The following is a 16,750-nucleotide window of genomic DNA, read 5'->3' on the forward strand; positions in this document are numbered from 1 at the left end:
TTCCTCACCGATTGCATCCAAGGCCTTGACAAACAGGGTGCTGCGAGACGGATCGCTGATGCCGGCTGAATTTTCTGCTCGGACTCTGAAGGCATAGCTCTTGGCCTCCTTTAGCCCTCTGACGGTGTACGAAAGGACCGGAACCAGGAAGTCGTTGCACCTCTCCCACCGGTCCTCGCCCTTCAGCTGCCGCTCCAGGATGTAACCCATGATCTTGGCACCTCCGTCATACATGGGCGGCTTCCAGGTCAGCGTTATGGTGCCCGATGTGGGATTGTGGGTCTCCACATCCACCGGCGGGTCAGGAGGATCTGATGCAAGATGAGACGCAAATGGGCTTCAACAAGAGACAGCGCCGCGTCACGTTTGGGCCAAACTGTCGCTTCTTACGTTTCTGGTCCTCGGCGATGACAGGGTTGCGTAGCTCGATGAACTCCCCTCCTCCAATCTTGTTTACGGCCTGGACTCTGAAGTAATACTCTCCGTTGGGGATGAGGTCTTTGACGTTCCAGCTCACTTTATTCTCTCCGGACATCACGGTGACATACGTCCTCCGGCCGGCTTCGCGACGCTGCAGCAGTATCAAACACCAAGTTAGGCTAAACGCCACTTGTTTCTGGAAGTTTGTGGATCTAAAACCCCAGGTGGCACGCACAGGCTAACAAATGCTTCCCAAACGACCAAAAGGGGCTTGATCAGTCTCTGTGGTACTGACCTGCAGGATGTAATGAGTAATTGGCGTGCCTCCATCGTAGTCGGGAGGATCCCAGGAGACCTTGCAGGAGCTCTTGGTGATCTCGGAGGCTACAATGTCCTTGCATGGGCCCGGAAGACCTGGAGATGCAGTTTGGAGACTGGTAAGAAACCCGCGGCTAACGCGTCGAGCGCTGCGGACGGGCCGCTCGGTTACCGATGACTTTGACGTTGATAGTGGCACTGGCAGCTCCGAGCCTATTCTCCAGAGTCACTTTGTATTGGCCCGCGTCAGAGTGAAGACTACTGTCCACCTCCAAGTGACAGCAAGTATACTCTTTCCTGGTGTGCACAAACAATCTTGTCAGCCGCGAGTCACACAAACACAAGTGAAATGAGCACCCACCTGAAGCCGCGCCGGTCGTCGGCCTTCAGCTCCTTGCCGTCTTTGTGCCAAGTGACCTTGGGTGAGGGAACGGCCTTGAAGGGAACCGGGATGTGCAGCTTCTCTGTCTCCACCACAACTATGTCCAGAGTCTGGAATTCTAGCGTAGGGTTGCCTGTAAATGCAGACAAGAGCAAGCGTGAAGCAGGAAAACCACCCCCCTGGCCACAACCCCCCAAAAAAAAGCGCTCGCTGCAAGCTAATAGCCCACGCTCCCATCCTTACAGTCGGAATCTTTGGCAACGACGTTCTCAGAGATATCGGAGGGCTCGCTGACTCCGACAGAGTTGATGGCTCTCACTCTCAAGATGTACTCCTTCTCGGGAACAACGCCTTCTTTCACGGTGTACTTAAGTTCCTTGACGGGACGAGAGTTAACCCTCATCCATTTCTCCGTCCCAGCCTCACACATCTCAATGTGGTAACCGGTGATGGGGGAGCCACCGTCCCTCTGCGGAGGCTTCCAGCCGATGGACAGGAAGTCCCGGCTGGCGGCCGTCACGTGGAGCTCGACGGGAGGCGACGGGACACCTGCAAAAGGCAAGGCAAGGCGTTCCTTTTACCTCACATCTTACGGAAAGCTTACCATCTCGCGCGTGGATTCCGGGTTGGGTCTTTTTGGCTTCCGTCAACTCGCCTGTTGGGTCTTCAATGGTCAGGATCTCGGTGGGTTCGCTTGGATGTCCGATTCCGGCCTCGTTCTCGGCGCGGACTTGGAACTGAACCTCTGTTCCCTCAATCACGTCGGTCACTCTGTACTTGCAGTCCGGCCCGGAAGTCTTTCCGCACTTCACCCAGCGGGTTCCGAGCTTCTCCTTCTTCTCGACGCAATACCTGCCGGGTGCGTGGCGGAACAGTGGAGCGTCAAAGGAAAGGCATGGCAACCCTTCACACGCAGCGTAAATGCCTCAATGTCCTTTACACAAGCAAAGAACTAAACAATGAATACATGAACATTTCAAAATCAAGATGAGGTCCCAACACAAAAAGCAAGTTTCATAAAACGATACAAATAAACGGCTGAACGACAAAACGCATCAAGTTCAAGAACAAAATAGAAGCAAGAAAGAATAGTTTTGATTTTCAGGCCAGATTTGAAAATGGCCACTGTTTGAGCAGATCGAGGCGGATAAAAACAATAAGTTGCTTCACTTTGTTTTGGATGGAGTTTTGGAAACACTCAATGAGCCCGAGGGGTCTGGAATTCTCCATAAGGATCCCATGGGTCTTGAATATATTGCGGTCCAAAATCCTTCTGAGCTTTGTGGCTCACAGGAAGATTTTGAAACAAATTCTTTAAAACTCGGAGGAGGGTGCGCGTCGCGCGTCCCACCTGAGGATGGGTCTGCCACCATCGTTTTTGGGCGCTTCCCACTGCAGGTCCACGTATCTTTTGGTCACGGCATCCACGGCGAGGGCGTACGGTGGCCCGGGAGTGGCTGGAAAAAGGTAAAAAATACCAGACACATTTTAAACGTCCCTGCAGCCAGCGATCCCACAGCGGACTCGGCCGAACCACCGGCTAAACTCACTGAAAGTGTCCTTGGCAAGCACGGAGTCCTCCAGCTCGCAGAAGGGCCCGAGGCCGACGGCGTTCTCGGCCGCCACGCGGAACACATAGAGCGAGCCTTCGTTGAGCGGCGCCACCGTGTACTTGAGCTCTTTGACGGTGGTGTCCACGGCCTGCCAGCCTTTACGCCGGACGTCCCGTTTCTCCACCACGTAGTTGGTGATGGGCGAGCCTCCGTCGCGCTCGGGCACGGTCCACTTCAACTCGGCGCTGTTCCTGCTAATGCCGGTGACCTCCAGCCAGCGCGGGGCCGAAGGGGGGTCTGCGCAGAGGGCGGCATCAAGAGCTCGTCACGCGACGTGGAAAAATTGCGGCAGCGGGCTACTCGTCAGACGACAGCCGGCGATATGAAGAGAAATGGACAACTAAAATTCCCGGTCAAAAACCGGAATCTTATATTTAGTTGGATTTATCGGCTATTGACGTGACTTGGATGATCTTAGACATTGAAGTGGGGAAACTGCATTGAAGGAAGAAGAGGGCAAACAGTTTGTGGCGCGTGGCCTGGTCCAGCCTCAGCTAACTCGTGTCTCTTACTGAGTCTCTCCTTGCAGAGGACCGGGTCGCTGGGCTCGCTGGGCTCGCTCTCCCCGGCCACGTTGACAGCTCGCACCCTGAACGAGTACTCCTGCTTCTCCATCAGTCCCTTCAGGAAGTACTCGGTCTTGCCGACGCCCTCGGCCACGCGGATCCAATCGGTGGTGCCGCTCTTAAGCATCTCGATGACATAGCCGTCGATCTTGGCGCCCCCGTCGTGCTCCGGCTTGGTCCACATCAGGAAGCAGGAGCTCTTGGCCACATCCTTCACGGTCGGTTTGCCAGGAGGCCACGGAGGATCTACAAGACCCATCGGGAGTTTAGTTGGGAACAAAACCTTTTGGGCAACAAAGTCCAAAGTGTCGTACCAATCGGATCTTTCACAAGGATCGGTTCAGTTTCCCTGCTTGGTTTTCCAGTTCCGGCCAGATTTTCAGCCAGGACTCTGAACTTGTACTTTTTTCTTGTGGGAAGACCTTTGATCCTGCAGACAAAAAAAAAAACACGTGTTATAGACCAGTGGTTGTCAAACGTTTTACACAAAGCTCAGTGACTCTCGAGGCAGCTCGTGAAGCCAAGTACCACCACATCTTTGAGGCTAAAGCATCATTTCAGGCTGCACAGACTCCCTTTATCCCAACCAACCTGTAGTTTGTGTCCTTGATGGGCAGCTTGTTGCATCGGATCCACCGGTCGTGGTCGGGCTCGTACCGCTCCACCCAGTAGCCGGTGATCGGGCTTCCCCCGTCCTCATCGGGCTCATACCAGCTGAGAGTCAGCGAGTCTTTGGCGATGTCTGAAGGTTCCAGCTTGTAAGGGGGGCCGGGGGTGTCTGGGAAAAAAAAAAAAAAACCCGCAAAAGATTAAATGCAAATATAATGAGTTCGACGCAACTGTAAGGAATCCCAAAACTTGAGCCGAGTCACGAGAAGGACATACCGAAGGGGTATCTGGCGATAATGGGCTCATGTTCGGCTGGTGGGCCCACACCGAACTGGTTCTCGGCAAAGACCCTGAAAATGTACTCCTTGAACTTGACCAGGTCGACCGCCCTGTAGGTGGTCTGTTTGACGGTGGACGAGAGCCGGTGCCAAATCTCACTGTCGGCAGCGCGGCGCTCAACGATGTAGTTGGTGACTCTGGAGCCGCCGTCGTCACGCGGCGGGTTCCAGGCCAGGAAGCAGGACACATTGGTAATTTCGGAAATGTCAAAGGCCGCGGGGGGGCCGGGTTTGTCTGAGGCGGGAGGAAACTTTTACTTTCATCGAGCCCAAAGACCATCACAGCGCGGAATCCCGATTTTCTCCCACCCCCTTACCAAGAATGTTGACGTCAACGGTGGCGGTGGCTCGGCCACAGGTGTTGGTGGCCTCGACGATGTAAGTCGAACTGTCGTCCCGCTTGGTCTTGGAGACGGTGAGGGTGGAGTGTCCCGGCGTAGTGTAGATATTGACTCGGTCGTCTGGTTGGAGGACCAGGTCGGCCTTGGTCCACTTGACCCGGGGCTCAGGTTTGCCTGTCACCTCGGCGGGGAGTTCAATTCTGCTGCCGGCTTTGGCGGTCAGACCGGCAAGCAGCTTGGCGTCCAGATGGATCTCTGGTGGCTCTGGAAGAGGGTTCATCGTGAACAACAATTAATTCGGATGAGAGTGATCAATTCAAATAGCAAGAAACTTGATTTTGGGCACTCTTTCCACATTTTCAATTTCCAAACATGCAATTGCTTTAATTTGATGATTTCCAAATATCACGTAGCTGTCGTCTTTACTTTTGACAATAACATTTTGAGCTGAAGTAATAAAGCTAATCTCCCTCGTAGAGAAAATATTTGTGTCCTCTGCAAAAACCAACATTTGTATAATATTAGACAGCATGATCGCATGCACTACTCTCTCCATTGGGAAAAGCTTCCACAGGTCTTTCTTTACCTTTGGGGTCTACAGCCTGGATTTCATCGGTGGCCTTGCAGGGCCGACTGGCTCCGAGTCGGTTCAGAGCTCGGACTCGGTACGAATACCACTCGCCCTCAGTCAGACCGGTGACTTGGCACTTGAGTTCGGGGACCAGGTCTCCGCAGGGCTCCCACTGATTGCTTCCTCTCTTGCAGCGCTCGACATTGTAGCCGCGGATGCTACTGCCGCCGTCGTACCTGGGGGGCTCCCAGGTCAGGAAAATCCCACTGGCCGACTTGTCTCTCCATCGCAGGTTCTCCGGTGGGTCAGGGACGGCTGGAAGACAAACCGCTCCAAGGTTACGGATATGTGTTCTTTGGGTTCTGTTGTGCTTCTTCAGTCCTTCAGGTCACAAACGAATGATTCGGTCGCTCACTGGCGGGAGAGGAGACGTTGACAGGCTCGTCGATGTAGGCCGGCTCTCCGGGACCGCACTTATTGCAGGCCGTGACCTTGAAGAGATACTCCTTGCCTTCAATCACGTCTGTGACGGTCATCTCCAGATCCTGGATGCCCGAAGCCACCTGACAGGGCGAGGGCGGGCGGCTCGGTATGGCGCGCTAGGCGGCGATGTCGCGGCCGAGAACATTGCTGTACCTTGACCCAGGTCTTGCGGGAAACCTCTCGTTTCTCCACCTGGTAGCCCGTCAGAGGACTTCCTCCGTCGTGCTCTGGAGGCTCCCAGCTCAGGCGAACATGCTCACGGGTCACTTCCGGAACCTTGAAGTCCTTCGGTGCGCTCGGAGCGGCTGGAGTGCCGCAGGGGGCAAACGTTAGTACGGATGCGTTTTGCTCAGCTCGGCCAAACGGAGCCTCTGCCGTTCCCTACCGATGACATTGACTTCGATCTCCCCGGAGACGGACGAGACGTCGTTCTCCAGCTGCAGGGCGTAGGTGCCTTTGTCTGGACGGACGCTGGGAGTCACCACCAGCTCCGCACACGGTGACCCTGACGCGTTCGTCGGCACCGGTCAGCTCCCTCTCCCCGAACGTCCACTTGGCGACGGGGACGGGATATCCGGTGATGGGGACTCTGATGGTGAGAGCGTTCGGAACAATCACCTCCAGGCCGTCTTTGAAGCCACTCAGGTCCATGGTGGGTCCGGCTGGAAAGGAGAGGCGAGAAAAGTGACGTCAGCCGAAGTGATGATAAAACTCAAAGAAATAAAAGCGTCGCTCACTGTGCGGGTCGTCGGCCAGCAGGGGTCCGATGACATTGGATGGGTCTGAGATTCCGGCAGCGTTTTCGGCGAATGCGCGATAGTTGTAATACGTTCCATATTGGAGTCCAGACACCTGAAGGAAAAAAAAAAACAAACAAACAAAAACAGCTTTCGTGAGAGCGATTCGCCATAAGGACGTCAAAGAATTTTGATTGTGTCCCGAGACATCTCACTTTATAGAAGAGGTCAGGGCAGAGGCGAGTGTTGCAGCGGAGCCACTTATCGCTTCCGTCCTCACAGCGCTCCAGGATGTATCCAGTAATCACGCTCCCGCCATTACTCAGCGGAGTCTCCCAGCTCAGTTGCACGGAGCTCTTGTTCTGGTTCTGCCATGCCAGGTTTTGAGGCGGGCTGGGAGGCTCTGTGGGGGGGGCACAAGTCGAGTGGAAATGTGATGCCGCGATTCGCGCATGGGTAAAAAGCACGGCTTTTGCAGTTCACAAAAACAAAGCGGAGAAAAAGTGAAAAAGTCAAAAGCCACTTTTGTTCGGGAACTCAAGAGAACGGATGAAAGGGCGTTGCCTATTTACAAAAGCAGATTCTTCAAACTGTACTCGGAGTGAAAATGTTTTTCCATCGACCCTATTTGATAGCGCTTCTGTCCAGGTGAGCTGAAGCCTAGTCCAGCTGATTTTGAGCGAGTGGTGCTTGGCCGCCATCTTATGGCGTCAAAAGCCAATTGCAAATCTTTTCTTCGGGCCGACTGGGTCAATTACGCCTGGATTTTTTTTCCCATTTGCGATTTGATATCCCCTATTCCGACAGCAGTTCGCTTGGGTTCAGAACGCTGTGGAACAACAAAATCAAAATGAAACAAATAACAAAAGTAACCCAAATGTTGCTGTTCAAAAAAACCCCAAAGGGAGAAATGAACATGCTAATTAAGAGTAAGGAGCTTAAAAAACCCCAAAAGAAAAGGTATAAGTTATAAGAAAGCCCAAAACTAGTCGAAACTTTGACTCACCGATAGCATCCATGATCGTGACGGGATTGGTTGCGGCGCTCGGCTTTCCGACGCCGGCTTTGTTCTCCGCCTTGACTCTGAAGATGTACTCCTTATTCTCAATGACGTCATTGACCACGGCGCTCAGCTCGTCGGCCTTGGTCACCTGGACCGGCGACCACTTGACCGACGTCCTGTCACGGAGCTCCACGACGTAAGAGGTGATGGGCGAGCCGCCGTCCGACTCGGGCGGCTCCCAGGACACGGTGCAACCAACCTTGGAGACCTTCCCCGCCGTCACGTTACGGGGAGGATCGGGAACATCTGAACACCGCGGGCGAAAGCGGACTCAAAAACTCAGCAAGGACTAAGCGAATGCAATTTCTGTCGAGATTGCCTGCGACTGCTGGCACTGGAAATTGTTGGAGTGCTTTGAGTCGGTCCGGAAATGCGGTCACGCGGAAACTCGCTCTCAGTGTGGGAAGAGTGGTGTTCACGGTGCGCTCGGAGCGGCTGGAGTGCCGCAGGGGGCAAACAAAACGTTAGTACGGATGCGTTTTGCTCAGCTCGGCCAAACGGAGCCTCTGCCGTTCCCTACCGATGACATTGACTTCGATCTCCCCGGAGACGGACGAGACGTCGTTCTCCAGCTGCAGGGCGTAGGTGCCTTTGTCTGGACGGACGCTGGGAGTCACCACAAGCTCCGCAAACGTGGACTTGGTGGTGACCCTGACGCGTTCGTCGGCACCGGTCAGCTCCCTCTCCCCGAACGTCCACTTGGCGACGGGGACGGGATATCCGGTGATGGGGACTCTGATGGTGAGAGCGTTCGGAACAATCACCTCCAGGCCGTCTTTGAAGCCACTCAGGTCCATGGTGGGTCCGGCTGGAAAGGAGAGGCGAGAAAAGTGACGTCAGCCGAAGTGATGATAAAACTCAAAGAAATAAAAGCGTCGCTCACTGTGCGGGTCGTCGGCCAGCAGGGGTCCGATGACATTGGATGGGTCTGAGATTCCGGCAGCGTTTTCGGCGAATGCGCGATAGTTGTAATACGTTCCATATTGGAGTCCAGACACCTGAAGGAAAAAAAAAAACAAACAAACAAAAACAGCTTTCGTGAGAGCGATTCGCCATAAGGACGTCAAAGAATTTTGATTGTGTCCCGAGACATCTCACTTTATAGAAGAGGTCAGGGCAGAGGCGAGTGTTGCAGCGGAGCCACTTATCGCTTCCGTCCTCACAGCGCTCCAGGATGTATCCAGTAATCACGCTCCCGCCATTACTCAGCGGAGTCTCCCAGCTCAGTTGCACGGAGCTCTTGTTCTGGTTCTGCCATGCCAGGTTTTGAGGCGGGCTGGGAGGCTCTGTGGGGGGGGCACAAGTCGAGTGGAAATGTGATGCCGCGATTCGCGCATGGGTAAAAAGCACGGCTTTTGCAGTTCACAAAAACAAAGCGGAGAAAAAGTGAAAAAGTCAAAAGCCACTTTTGTTCGGGAACTCAAGAGAACGGATGAAAGGGCGTTGCCTATTTACAAAAGCAGATTCTTCAAACTGTACTCGGAGTGAAAATGTTTTCCCATCGACCCTATTTGATAGCGCTTCTGTCCAGGTGAGCTGAAGCCTAGTCCAGCTGATTTTGAGCGAGTGGTGCTTGGCCGCCATCTTATGGCGTCAAAAGCCAATTGCAAATCTTTTCTTCGGGACGACTGGGTCAATTACGCCTGGATTTTTTTTCCCATTTGCGATTTGATATCCCCTATTCCTACAGCAGTTCGCTTGGGTTCGCTGTGGAACAACAAAATCAAAATGAAACAAATAACAAAAGTAACCCAAATGTTGCTGTTCAAAAAAACCCCAAAGGGAGAAATGAACATGCTAATTAAGAGTAAGGAGCTTAAAAAACCCCAAAAGAAAAGGTATAAGTTATAAGAAAGCCCAAAACTAGTCGAAACTTTGACTCACCGATAGCATCCATGATCGTGACGGGATTGGTTGCGGCGCTCGGCTTTCCGACGCCGGCTTTGTTCTCCGCCTTGACTCTGAAGATGTACTCCTTATTCTCAATGACGTCATTGACCACGGCGCTCAGCTCGTCGGCCTTGGTCACCTGGACCGGCGACCACTTGACCGACGTCCTGTCACGGAGCTCCACGACGTAAGAGGTGATGGGCGAGCCGCCGTCCGACTCGGGCGGCTCCCAGGACACGGTGCAACCAAACTTGGAGACCTTCCCCGCCGTCACGTTACGGGGAGGATCGGGAACATCTGAACACCGCGGGCGAAAGCGGACTCAAAAACTCAGCAAGGACTAAGCGAATGCAATTTCTGTCGAGATTGCCTGCGACTGCTGGCACTGGAAATTGTTGGAGTGCTTTGAGTCGGTCCGGAAATGCGGTCACGCGGAAACTCGCTCTCAGTGTGGGAAGAGTGGTGTTCAAATTTGGGGACTTTGGTGAAAAACTCCCAAAATGAACACTTTCGACTTGAAATCGGTATACGACATGTCCAACGTGGCAGAAATTTAGGACTCTGGGAGTCAAAAGTGGAACACGGGGAAGGAAGATGGTTTCCAAATTGTTCTGTATGAGCTGAGCGCTTATCTTGCTCAACCGAGCCTTCACTTGGACGCGGTGTAATTTTGGTCAGATGGGACCGAAACAAGCCGCTCGGACCTCCTGAATGAGGAGAACAAGGTGACCTTGCAACGGTTTGAATCAGCGGCGAAACGCGGAGGGAGCAGAGCAGCGAAAATTTGCGGACTCATCAGACCCTTTTGTGCATTTGGAGAACAACGTGCACTTTTGTGTGAATGTTCTTCAGATGAGCTTCAAACGACTCCCATACCAAACTTGTTCTTGGCCTGGACGGGTTCGTCCGTTTCCACGTGGGGTCCGCTGCCAACTCGGTTTCGGGCGCAGACTCTGAAGAGGTACATGGAGTCCTTCTGGAGTCCGGTCACGGTGTACTCTGGGCTCTCGGCGTGCTGCGTGGCCAGCGTCCAGGTCTTGCGTTTCACGTCCCGTCTGTCCACCACGTACTCGATGACTTTGCTTCCGCCGTCGTTCTCTGGTTCCTCCCACGCCAAGCTGACCTCTCCGTCTGCGGTGTCCACGACCTGCAGGTTCCTCACAGGCCCCGGGACATCTGGGGTCCGAACAGACACGGGTTTTATTCCTGATGTGATCGGCCTACCGACGCACCCCAAACGACCCGACCCCACGCGAGCCCCGCATATTCGTGAAAATGACATATTTCCCAATTTGCTTGATTCGCTCAATCACCGATTCCCGATGTTTGCATTCAGGCCAAAAGCAATCCAAGTAGGACTTTGGCGGCATGTTTTTGCTGGTTGCTTGGTTACCGAGGCACGGAAAACCCTACCGATGACGTCCAGGTTGACGCGGGCTTCGCCCTCTCCGTGTTTGTTCTTTACGATGACCTTGTAGCGACCCTCGTCAGACTTTCTGGGGTCCTTCATCCGGTACTCTGTGCAGTCGGGAGAAGTGTAGACGCTATCCTGGGGCAGACTCAAGTTGTCGTACAGCCAGTCGGCTTTGGCTTGAGGGTAGGCGCTGAAGGGGACCGTCATGACCAGGGGTTTCCCCGAGTCGGTGACGTAGTTTTGGTCAGTGGTCTTGATCTGGGGCGCCGCTGCAGGAGCAAGATCAGGGCGGAGTCGCAAGGAAGACGGAAAGAAAAAGACAGCCAGTCAAAAAGAACGTTCATCCAAGCAATAGAAGCGGTCGTGAAAAGGTGGAGAAGGTTGCCGCTAGATTAAAAAAAGAATCCATTTGGCGACCCACGGTCTCTTACCCGCCAGCTCCAGCTTGGCCTTGGCGTCTTTGTCCTTGACCACCACTCTGTACTCGCCCTGGTCTCGAGGACGGATCTCGGAGACCTGCAGCCGGTGGACTTTCCCTTCGCTCATCATCTGGTATTTGTCTCCCTGCACGACGGTCATGTTGTTCCTCAACCACTTGACTTGGACTCTGTCCTTGTTGAGCTCCACCTCAAACACCACGTCCGAGCCGGGCGGCTCCAAAATGTCCTGCGGCGGCCTGACGATCTCCACCGGGGTCTCTGCGGAGCGCAAGCCCAGGCGTGAGGTCGCGGAGCTCGGAGGAAGTCGCAAACAGAGCATCACCCGCCAGTCTCACCTTCTACAAAGAGCCTGGCTCTGGACCGTTTGTCATCGATGCCGCACGCGTACTCGCACTCGTCGTCCGGTCGACACTCTTTGATGCGCAAGTAGCACATGTTTCCGTCTTTTTCAAACGTGTATCTAGGAGAAGACGGAAGATGTTTTTTTAGAGAATGCATTTTGTGTTGAAAGTTTGCGTGAATAATGAAGAGATGAAGCAGAGCCCAATTGTTGACGCGTAAAATGTGAGACGTGCGGAATATATCTCTTCATTGTCACCATTTTGGAGGGAGGATTTGGGAATTGAAGTGTGAAAAACTTCTTGGAATGGAAACCATGTCCGATTTACTTCTGCATGTTTTACTCTTATTTTGAAATGTGGAAACGCTTTTGGAATGAGTATGAGCTGAACAGTTGCAGTCGGAAGGGTTGAAATAGTTGAAAAAAGGCGGACATTCGAGGTAGCTCTACAAATGTTGTTTTTGGCCTTTCGTTTTGAAATTTCGACAGGTGATTTTTTTTGAAATGCAGGTGTGACCGCTGTTCAGCAAGCGTCAACAAGTGCGGCTGTGCAAACAGTGGGTGAAGCCCAAACACCTGGGTCCTTCTCTGATCTCGCGTCCGTCCCTGTACCACTTGACCTCGACCTTGGCTTTGGTCAGCTTGCAGGAGAACTCGGCGTCCTCGAACTCGGTGACGGTCTGGTCCTTCAAGTGCATGGCAAAGTCGGCGGGCGCCTCGCTGATGATCAGCTCGGCCGTCGACTTGTCGTCGCCGGCCACCACCGTGTACTCGCCCTCGTCCGCCAACGTGCAGTCCTTGATGGTCAGCGTGTGCTTGTCTTTGTCCACCCGGTAGACGAGGCGCTTGCTGAAAATCACCTCCTCGCCGGCCTTGAGCCACTTCAGAGTTACGTTGTGGCGGTTGACCTTGCAAGAGAAGCTGACCGTCTTCTTCTCCTGCGTGTCCACGTCCTCCGGAGGGACCACAATCCTCAAACGTTCCTCTGCGAACGCAAACATCAGAACGTGAGCCTCGGCCCAGGGAACGTTGTCAAATACCTTCCCCGGAAACATCTGCATATATCGCAAGGTAGCAAACCAAGTGACAAAAGCGCAGGTACTGCCGTGAAACAAAATGACGACCCACGAGCCGGACTCACCTTTGACGACAAGTGCGCAGGAGCTCTTGGCCTGTTCTCCTCTGTGATTGCTTAGGTGGACGCTGTAGTTGGCTCGGTCGCCCTGCTGCGCGTCTCGGATCCTCAGCGAGAAGATGTTATCTCGCTGGCCCATCACGTACTTGCTGCTTTCGAAAACCGTCTCCTCGTCTTTCAGCCACTTGGCCTTGGCGCCCTCATTGTTCACCTCGCAATTCAGGACCACTTCCTGACCTTCTCCGGCCTCCGTGTCCTTTAGCGGCGTGATGATCCTCAGCTTCTCTGTAGGCCAGCGGGTGACATTGAAATTAGCCTCATGGCAAAAAGTGCTCCAACGCGGCCATCAAATATGGAGGTGGCCGCCTCCGCCAAATTACGGTGCGCGTTAGGGAGCCCATGACAAGCGTTATCTGACCGGCACCATTTTCAACTGCAATTGCGGCATTCATTTGGAGCAGGAAAAACCCCAGCGGGGTTACTTTTTGTCATTCCTTACCAAGTACCGTCAGATGGGCGCTGGCTTTGGTGGCTCCGATCGCGACCAGGTACTTGCACTCGTCGCTGAGCTCACAGTTCGTGATGACCAAAGTCCTTCTCTTGCCATCACTGATCATCTGGTACTTGTCCCCGGCCTCCAGCTCCTTGGCGTCCTTCTGCCATTTAACCTCAAAGGTCTCCTTGGACACGGTGCAGGTGAACTCGGCCTTTTCGCCCTCCACCACCTCAATGCTGCGAGGCCTGGAGAGAAACTCGGCCGCCAGTTCTAGAACAGCGGGGGAGAAGAAGCAGAAGTTTGGATGAGACAAGAAAACACCTGAGTCACGTGGAAAGGAGTTATTCGATTGGTGGCCGAATGAATGAAATTCCCAAGTTGAGGAGGCAAAGCATTGTGAAAAAACAGCCGTCGGACAGGAAGCGGAAGTGTGCGTACCGTTGACCCTGAGGTTTCCTGAGGTTCTGACCCTGGGACTGAGCCGGCAGTTGTACTCTCCGGCGTCTGGCATCTTCAGGTCCTGAATGAGGAGGATCCTCCTCCTGCCGTCCACAATGTGCTCATAGCGGCCGCCCTCCGGCAACTCCTCGTCGCCCTTGTACCAGATGACGTCGGCCTCGGGTTTGGAGACTTCGCAGATGAGCTTGACGCTGTCGGTCTCGGTTCCCTCCACGTTGGACAGGTTCTTGGTGAACCTGGCCTCCTCCTCTGTGAGAGACCACCACCAGCTTGAGGCACACCTCATCAATCATTGTCATGTTCTCCTGAGTTCATGAACACTTAGACCTGCTCACTACTATATTTTATGCTGGACACAATCGGGGTACTTGTTCGAAGTCAGTCTTTGTTTGTTTTGTTTTGTTTGTTTTGAAATACAACCACTGGGGCAAGCGCCGTTCTTCTTACCGATAACAGTAAGCATGCCGGAGGTCTTGGAGGTCTTGGCGTCGCACTCATACTCGGCTTCATCATCCATCACCGACTTGTGCACAACAAGGACGTGTTGGCGTCCCAGAGCAGAAATTTCGTACTTCTTCCCTTTTCGGATTTCACACCCGTCCTTGAACCAGCGGACCTGCGAGGAAGCAGCGGGGACGAAAATTGTCCGACATGAAGTTGAACGACAATGACCGCACGGGGGCTGGCAACAATGACGGCCCATTGGCGACCGAGCTCACCTTCACATTCTCTCGGGATAATTCACACTCGAACCTGGCAGATTCCTTCTCTGGCACCTCCAAGTCATGGAGTGGCTTGGAAAACTCCGCATGCAGAGCTGTGGGGAGGGACACAAAAGTTACACAGCCTCAGTCTTTAGCTCAGGGCTTTGTGAAAGATTCCTCATAAACCCTGAAGAAACCCTGAACCTCCTGGACAGACCCAGGTGGAACTCCTCCTGGCTTTTTATGGTCAATAAATAACTGAAAACTGAAAGCGTTCACCTCCAGAGAATGAAACGTGAACCCCATCAGTTCCCGAGATTCAATAAGACCAGCTCGGTCTTCAAATTAAGGCCTTTGTGAAACATCCTCGTGAAACATGATGAGTGTTTCCCAGTTCCCCATGACGAACTCCAACTAGCTTGTCACTTTCTAATGAATTTCTGAAGTCCAACGTAAAGCTCTTTCTTCCAGAGAAAAGTAAGTGAACCCCACTCAATCCAGTTCAACCCAACTGAGTCCTCGGCGCTTGTTCTCAATGGGTTGTAAAAGCAGGGTTTGAGAGCAGGCGGTCTCAAACTCAGCCGATCATTTGCATCAGGTGTGGGCAGTGATGTGGAAAACATGCAGGGATGCAAGTTTGGGACCCCTTTTCTAGAGCCTGAGTAGTTGTGGAAGCGGGTGAGGTACTTGCATCCAGTGTTGACAAAGAGGGGAGAATCCTGAATTCTCTCGTGGTGGAACCCCAACCAGAGTTTCACTTTTTGGTGACTACCTGACTTAGAAACATAAAGGTTTTTCCCTCCAGAGATCAGGAAGTGAGCCGCACCAAGTCAACTAAGTTTTTTTTAAAGCTTGCCCAAAAGTGGTCTCCAAAGGTTGCGTTTCTCATTTAGTGGGTGCTGGTACTCACGTTCGACGTTGAGGAAGCAGGAGGTCTTGAATTCTTTGGCAGCGCAGGAGTAGGTCCAGGAGTCGTCCAGGGCGCATCGGTGGATGAGCAGCGTCCTTTTGCGTCCGTCCACAAGCATCTCGTACTTTTTGCTCTTGTGGATCTCCTGCCCATCTCTGAACCAGCACACCTCGGCATTGTCCCGGGAGACTTCACACTCCAGAGTGGCGGTGGCCTCCTCCTCCACCGTCTGGTCCTCCAGCGGCTTGGTGAACTCCACCGGTGGCTCTGAACATCCCAAACGACAACAAAGCACTTTCAGTACCGATCCGGGACAAGCGAGCGGCCCCCCCATTTGGCTTTCGACGGGCCACCTTTGACAATGAGTCTGGCGTCGCTTCGGCAGTCTTTGGTGGTGAGTCGAACTTGTCCCGCTTCATGCAGCTGAACGTCCCTTAGGGTCATGCTATGGACTTTGCCCTCCAACTTCAGTACCACCTGCAGGTCAAAGTGAGAAGGTCAGTCTGGGCCCTTGAATGCTGCTTGTGATTCGTTTTCTTTTATGGCTAAGGCCTCGAAATGAAGGCACCACTCTAAGAACGATTGTGGTGATGACACCTTAGTTCTTGTTCATGGAGCCATCCTTGACCTTTGTTTCATGCATGACATGCATTGTAAACTCAGAGATGCCCAATACTGAACAAAATTGAATTCAACCACGCAATTGTGTCCGTTACATGTTTCTAACCTGTTTATATTAAATTCAGTACAGAGTATTTGTTACACAAGAATTCAGTCTTTCCTCATTCGTTCAGTGGCTTTAGATAACTTGATGCGTTCGTGTCCGTTTCTTTTATTAAAATCCGGTTGCAATATAGCCTCTATTTTTCAGGTACTGCCGGTGGGCCTGGAAGCTACCCCATGCCAGAAGCGCTACCGCAAATTTACACAATGAATCGACAGGTTGTTTTTTTTTTTTTCCCCCAGTGAATGCTTTAAAAACAACAGTTGAAGAACTCACTGCAAGTCAAGGGCAAATAATGCTCCGTTTCATATTAATCAGGGTATTTCTTAGGGGTTCTTTGCAGTCTACTTCTTTCAGGGCTGTTGGGCCGTACAGAAGATGGTCCGACAGTTGTTTGAGAACTGGGGTTTCTTGCACTGTCTGATGCAGGACTTAGTCACGCCCAAACGGATAAGAAGGGAACAAAAACCAAGTAGTTCCCTGCCGATTCAAAACTAACAAGCGGGCTCTCAAAGCGAATTGAAACCATTTGAATTTTGAAAAGGTTAGGAAAAGCTTTCTTTCATGGAGGCCCCCCCAAACTATGATCGCCTTGGTGAAAATAAAGTGTGACGGGATGACTTGGCGTTTTTCCTGTGCTGCGTTCAAAACGTGAGAGCAGGGCCGATCACGGAAAACCCGAAGGAAACTAGCAGCGCTTTCTATGGCCGGGCGCCTGACGGTGTTAAAAAAGACAATGTGTGAAAAGCGGGCGGCCACCCGCGACCCGCCAGCTGCCACCCGCCATCTGCGAACCG

At 52.9% G+C, this 16,750-nt stretch overlaps 1 protein-coding gene across 1 annotated transcript in view; it reads right to left on the reverse strand.

Moving 5' to 3' along the window:
- Positions 1–16,750, reverse strand: part of LOC109530038 (titin-like) — a 213,785-nt gene that overhangs the window by 87,499 nt on the left and 109,536 nt on the right. The window contains 32 exon segments of the mRNA XM_019893583.1: positions 9–311; positions 391–571; positions 716–834; positions 911–1,035; positions 1,100–1,253; positions 1,364–1,669; positions 1,776–1,972; positions 2,472–2,577; positions 2,671–2,970; positions 3,246–3,545; positions 3,614–3,729; positions 3,891–4,077; positions 4,185–4,481; positions 4,564–4,851; positions 5,174–5,473; positions 5,574–5,721; positions 5,795–5,946; positions 7,962–8,249; positions 8,325–8,439; positions 8,540–8,727; positions 9,326–9,628; positions 10,208–10,507; positions 10,745–11,014; positions 11,177–11,443; positions 11,521–11,645; positions 12,102–12,510; positions 12,667–12,945; positions 13,160–13,426; positions 13,595–13,864; positions 14,063–14,231; positions 14,335–14,432; positions 15,230–15,496. Of these exon segments, the coding sequence (XP_019749142.1) occupies positions 9–311; positions 391–571; positions 716–834; positions 911–1,035; positions 1,100–1,253; positions 1,364–1,669; positions 1,776–1,972; positions 2,472–2,577; positions 2,671–2,970; positions 3,246–3,545; positions 3,614–3,729; positions 3,891–4,077; positions 4,185–4,481; positions 4,564–4,851; positions 5,174–5,473; positions 5,574–5,721; positions 5,795–5,946; positions 7,962–8,249; positions 8,325–8,439; positions 8,540–8,727; positions 9,326–9,628; positions 10,208–10,507; positions 10,745–11,014; positions 11,177–11,443; positions 11,521–11,645; positions 12,102–12,510; positions 12,667–12,945; positions 13,160–13,426; positions 13,595–13,864; positions 14,063–14,231; positions 14,335–14,432; positions 15,230–15,496 (7,194 nt within the window).

The sequence above is a fragment of the Hippocampus comes genome, unplaced genomic scaffold (genome assembly GCF_001891065.2).
Source record: "Hippocampus comes isolate QL1 unplaced genomic scaffold, H_comes_QL1_v1.1 scaffold189, whole genome shotgun sequence".
Taxonomy (NCBI): Eukaryota; Metazoa; Chordata; class Actinopteri; order Syngnathiformes; family Syngnathidae; genus Hippocampus; species Hippocampus comes.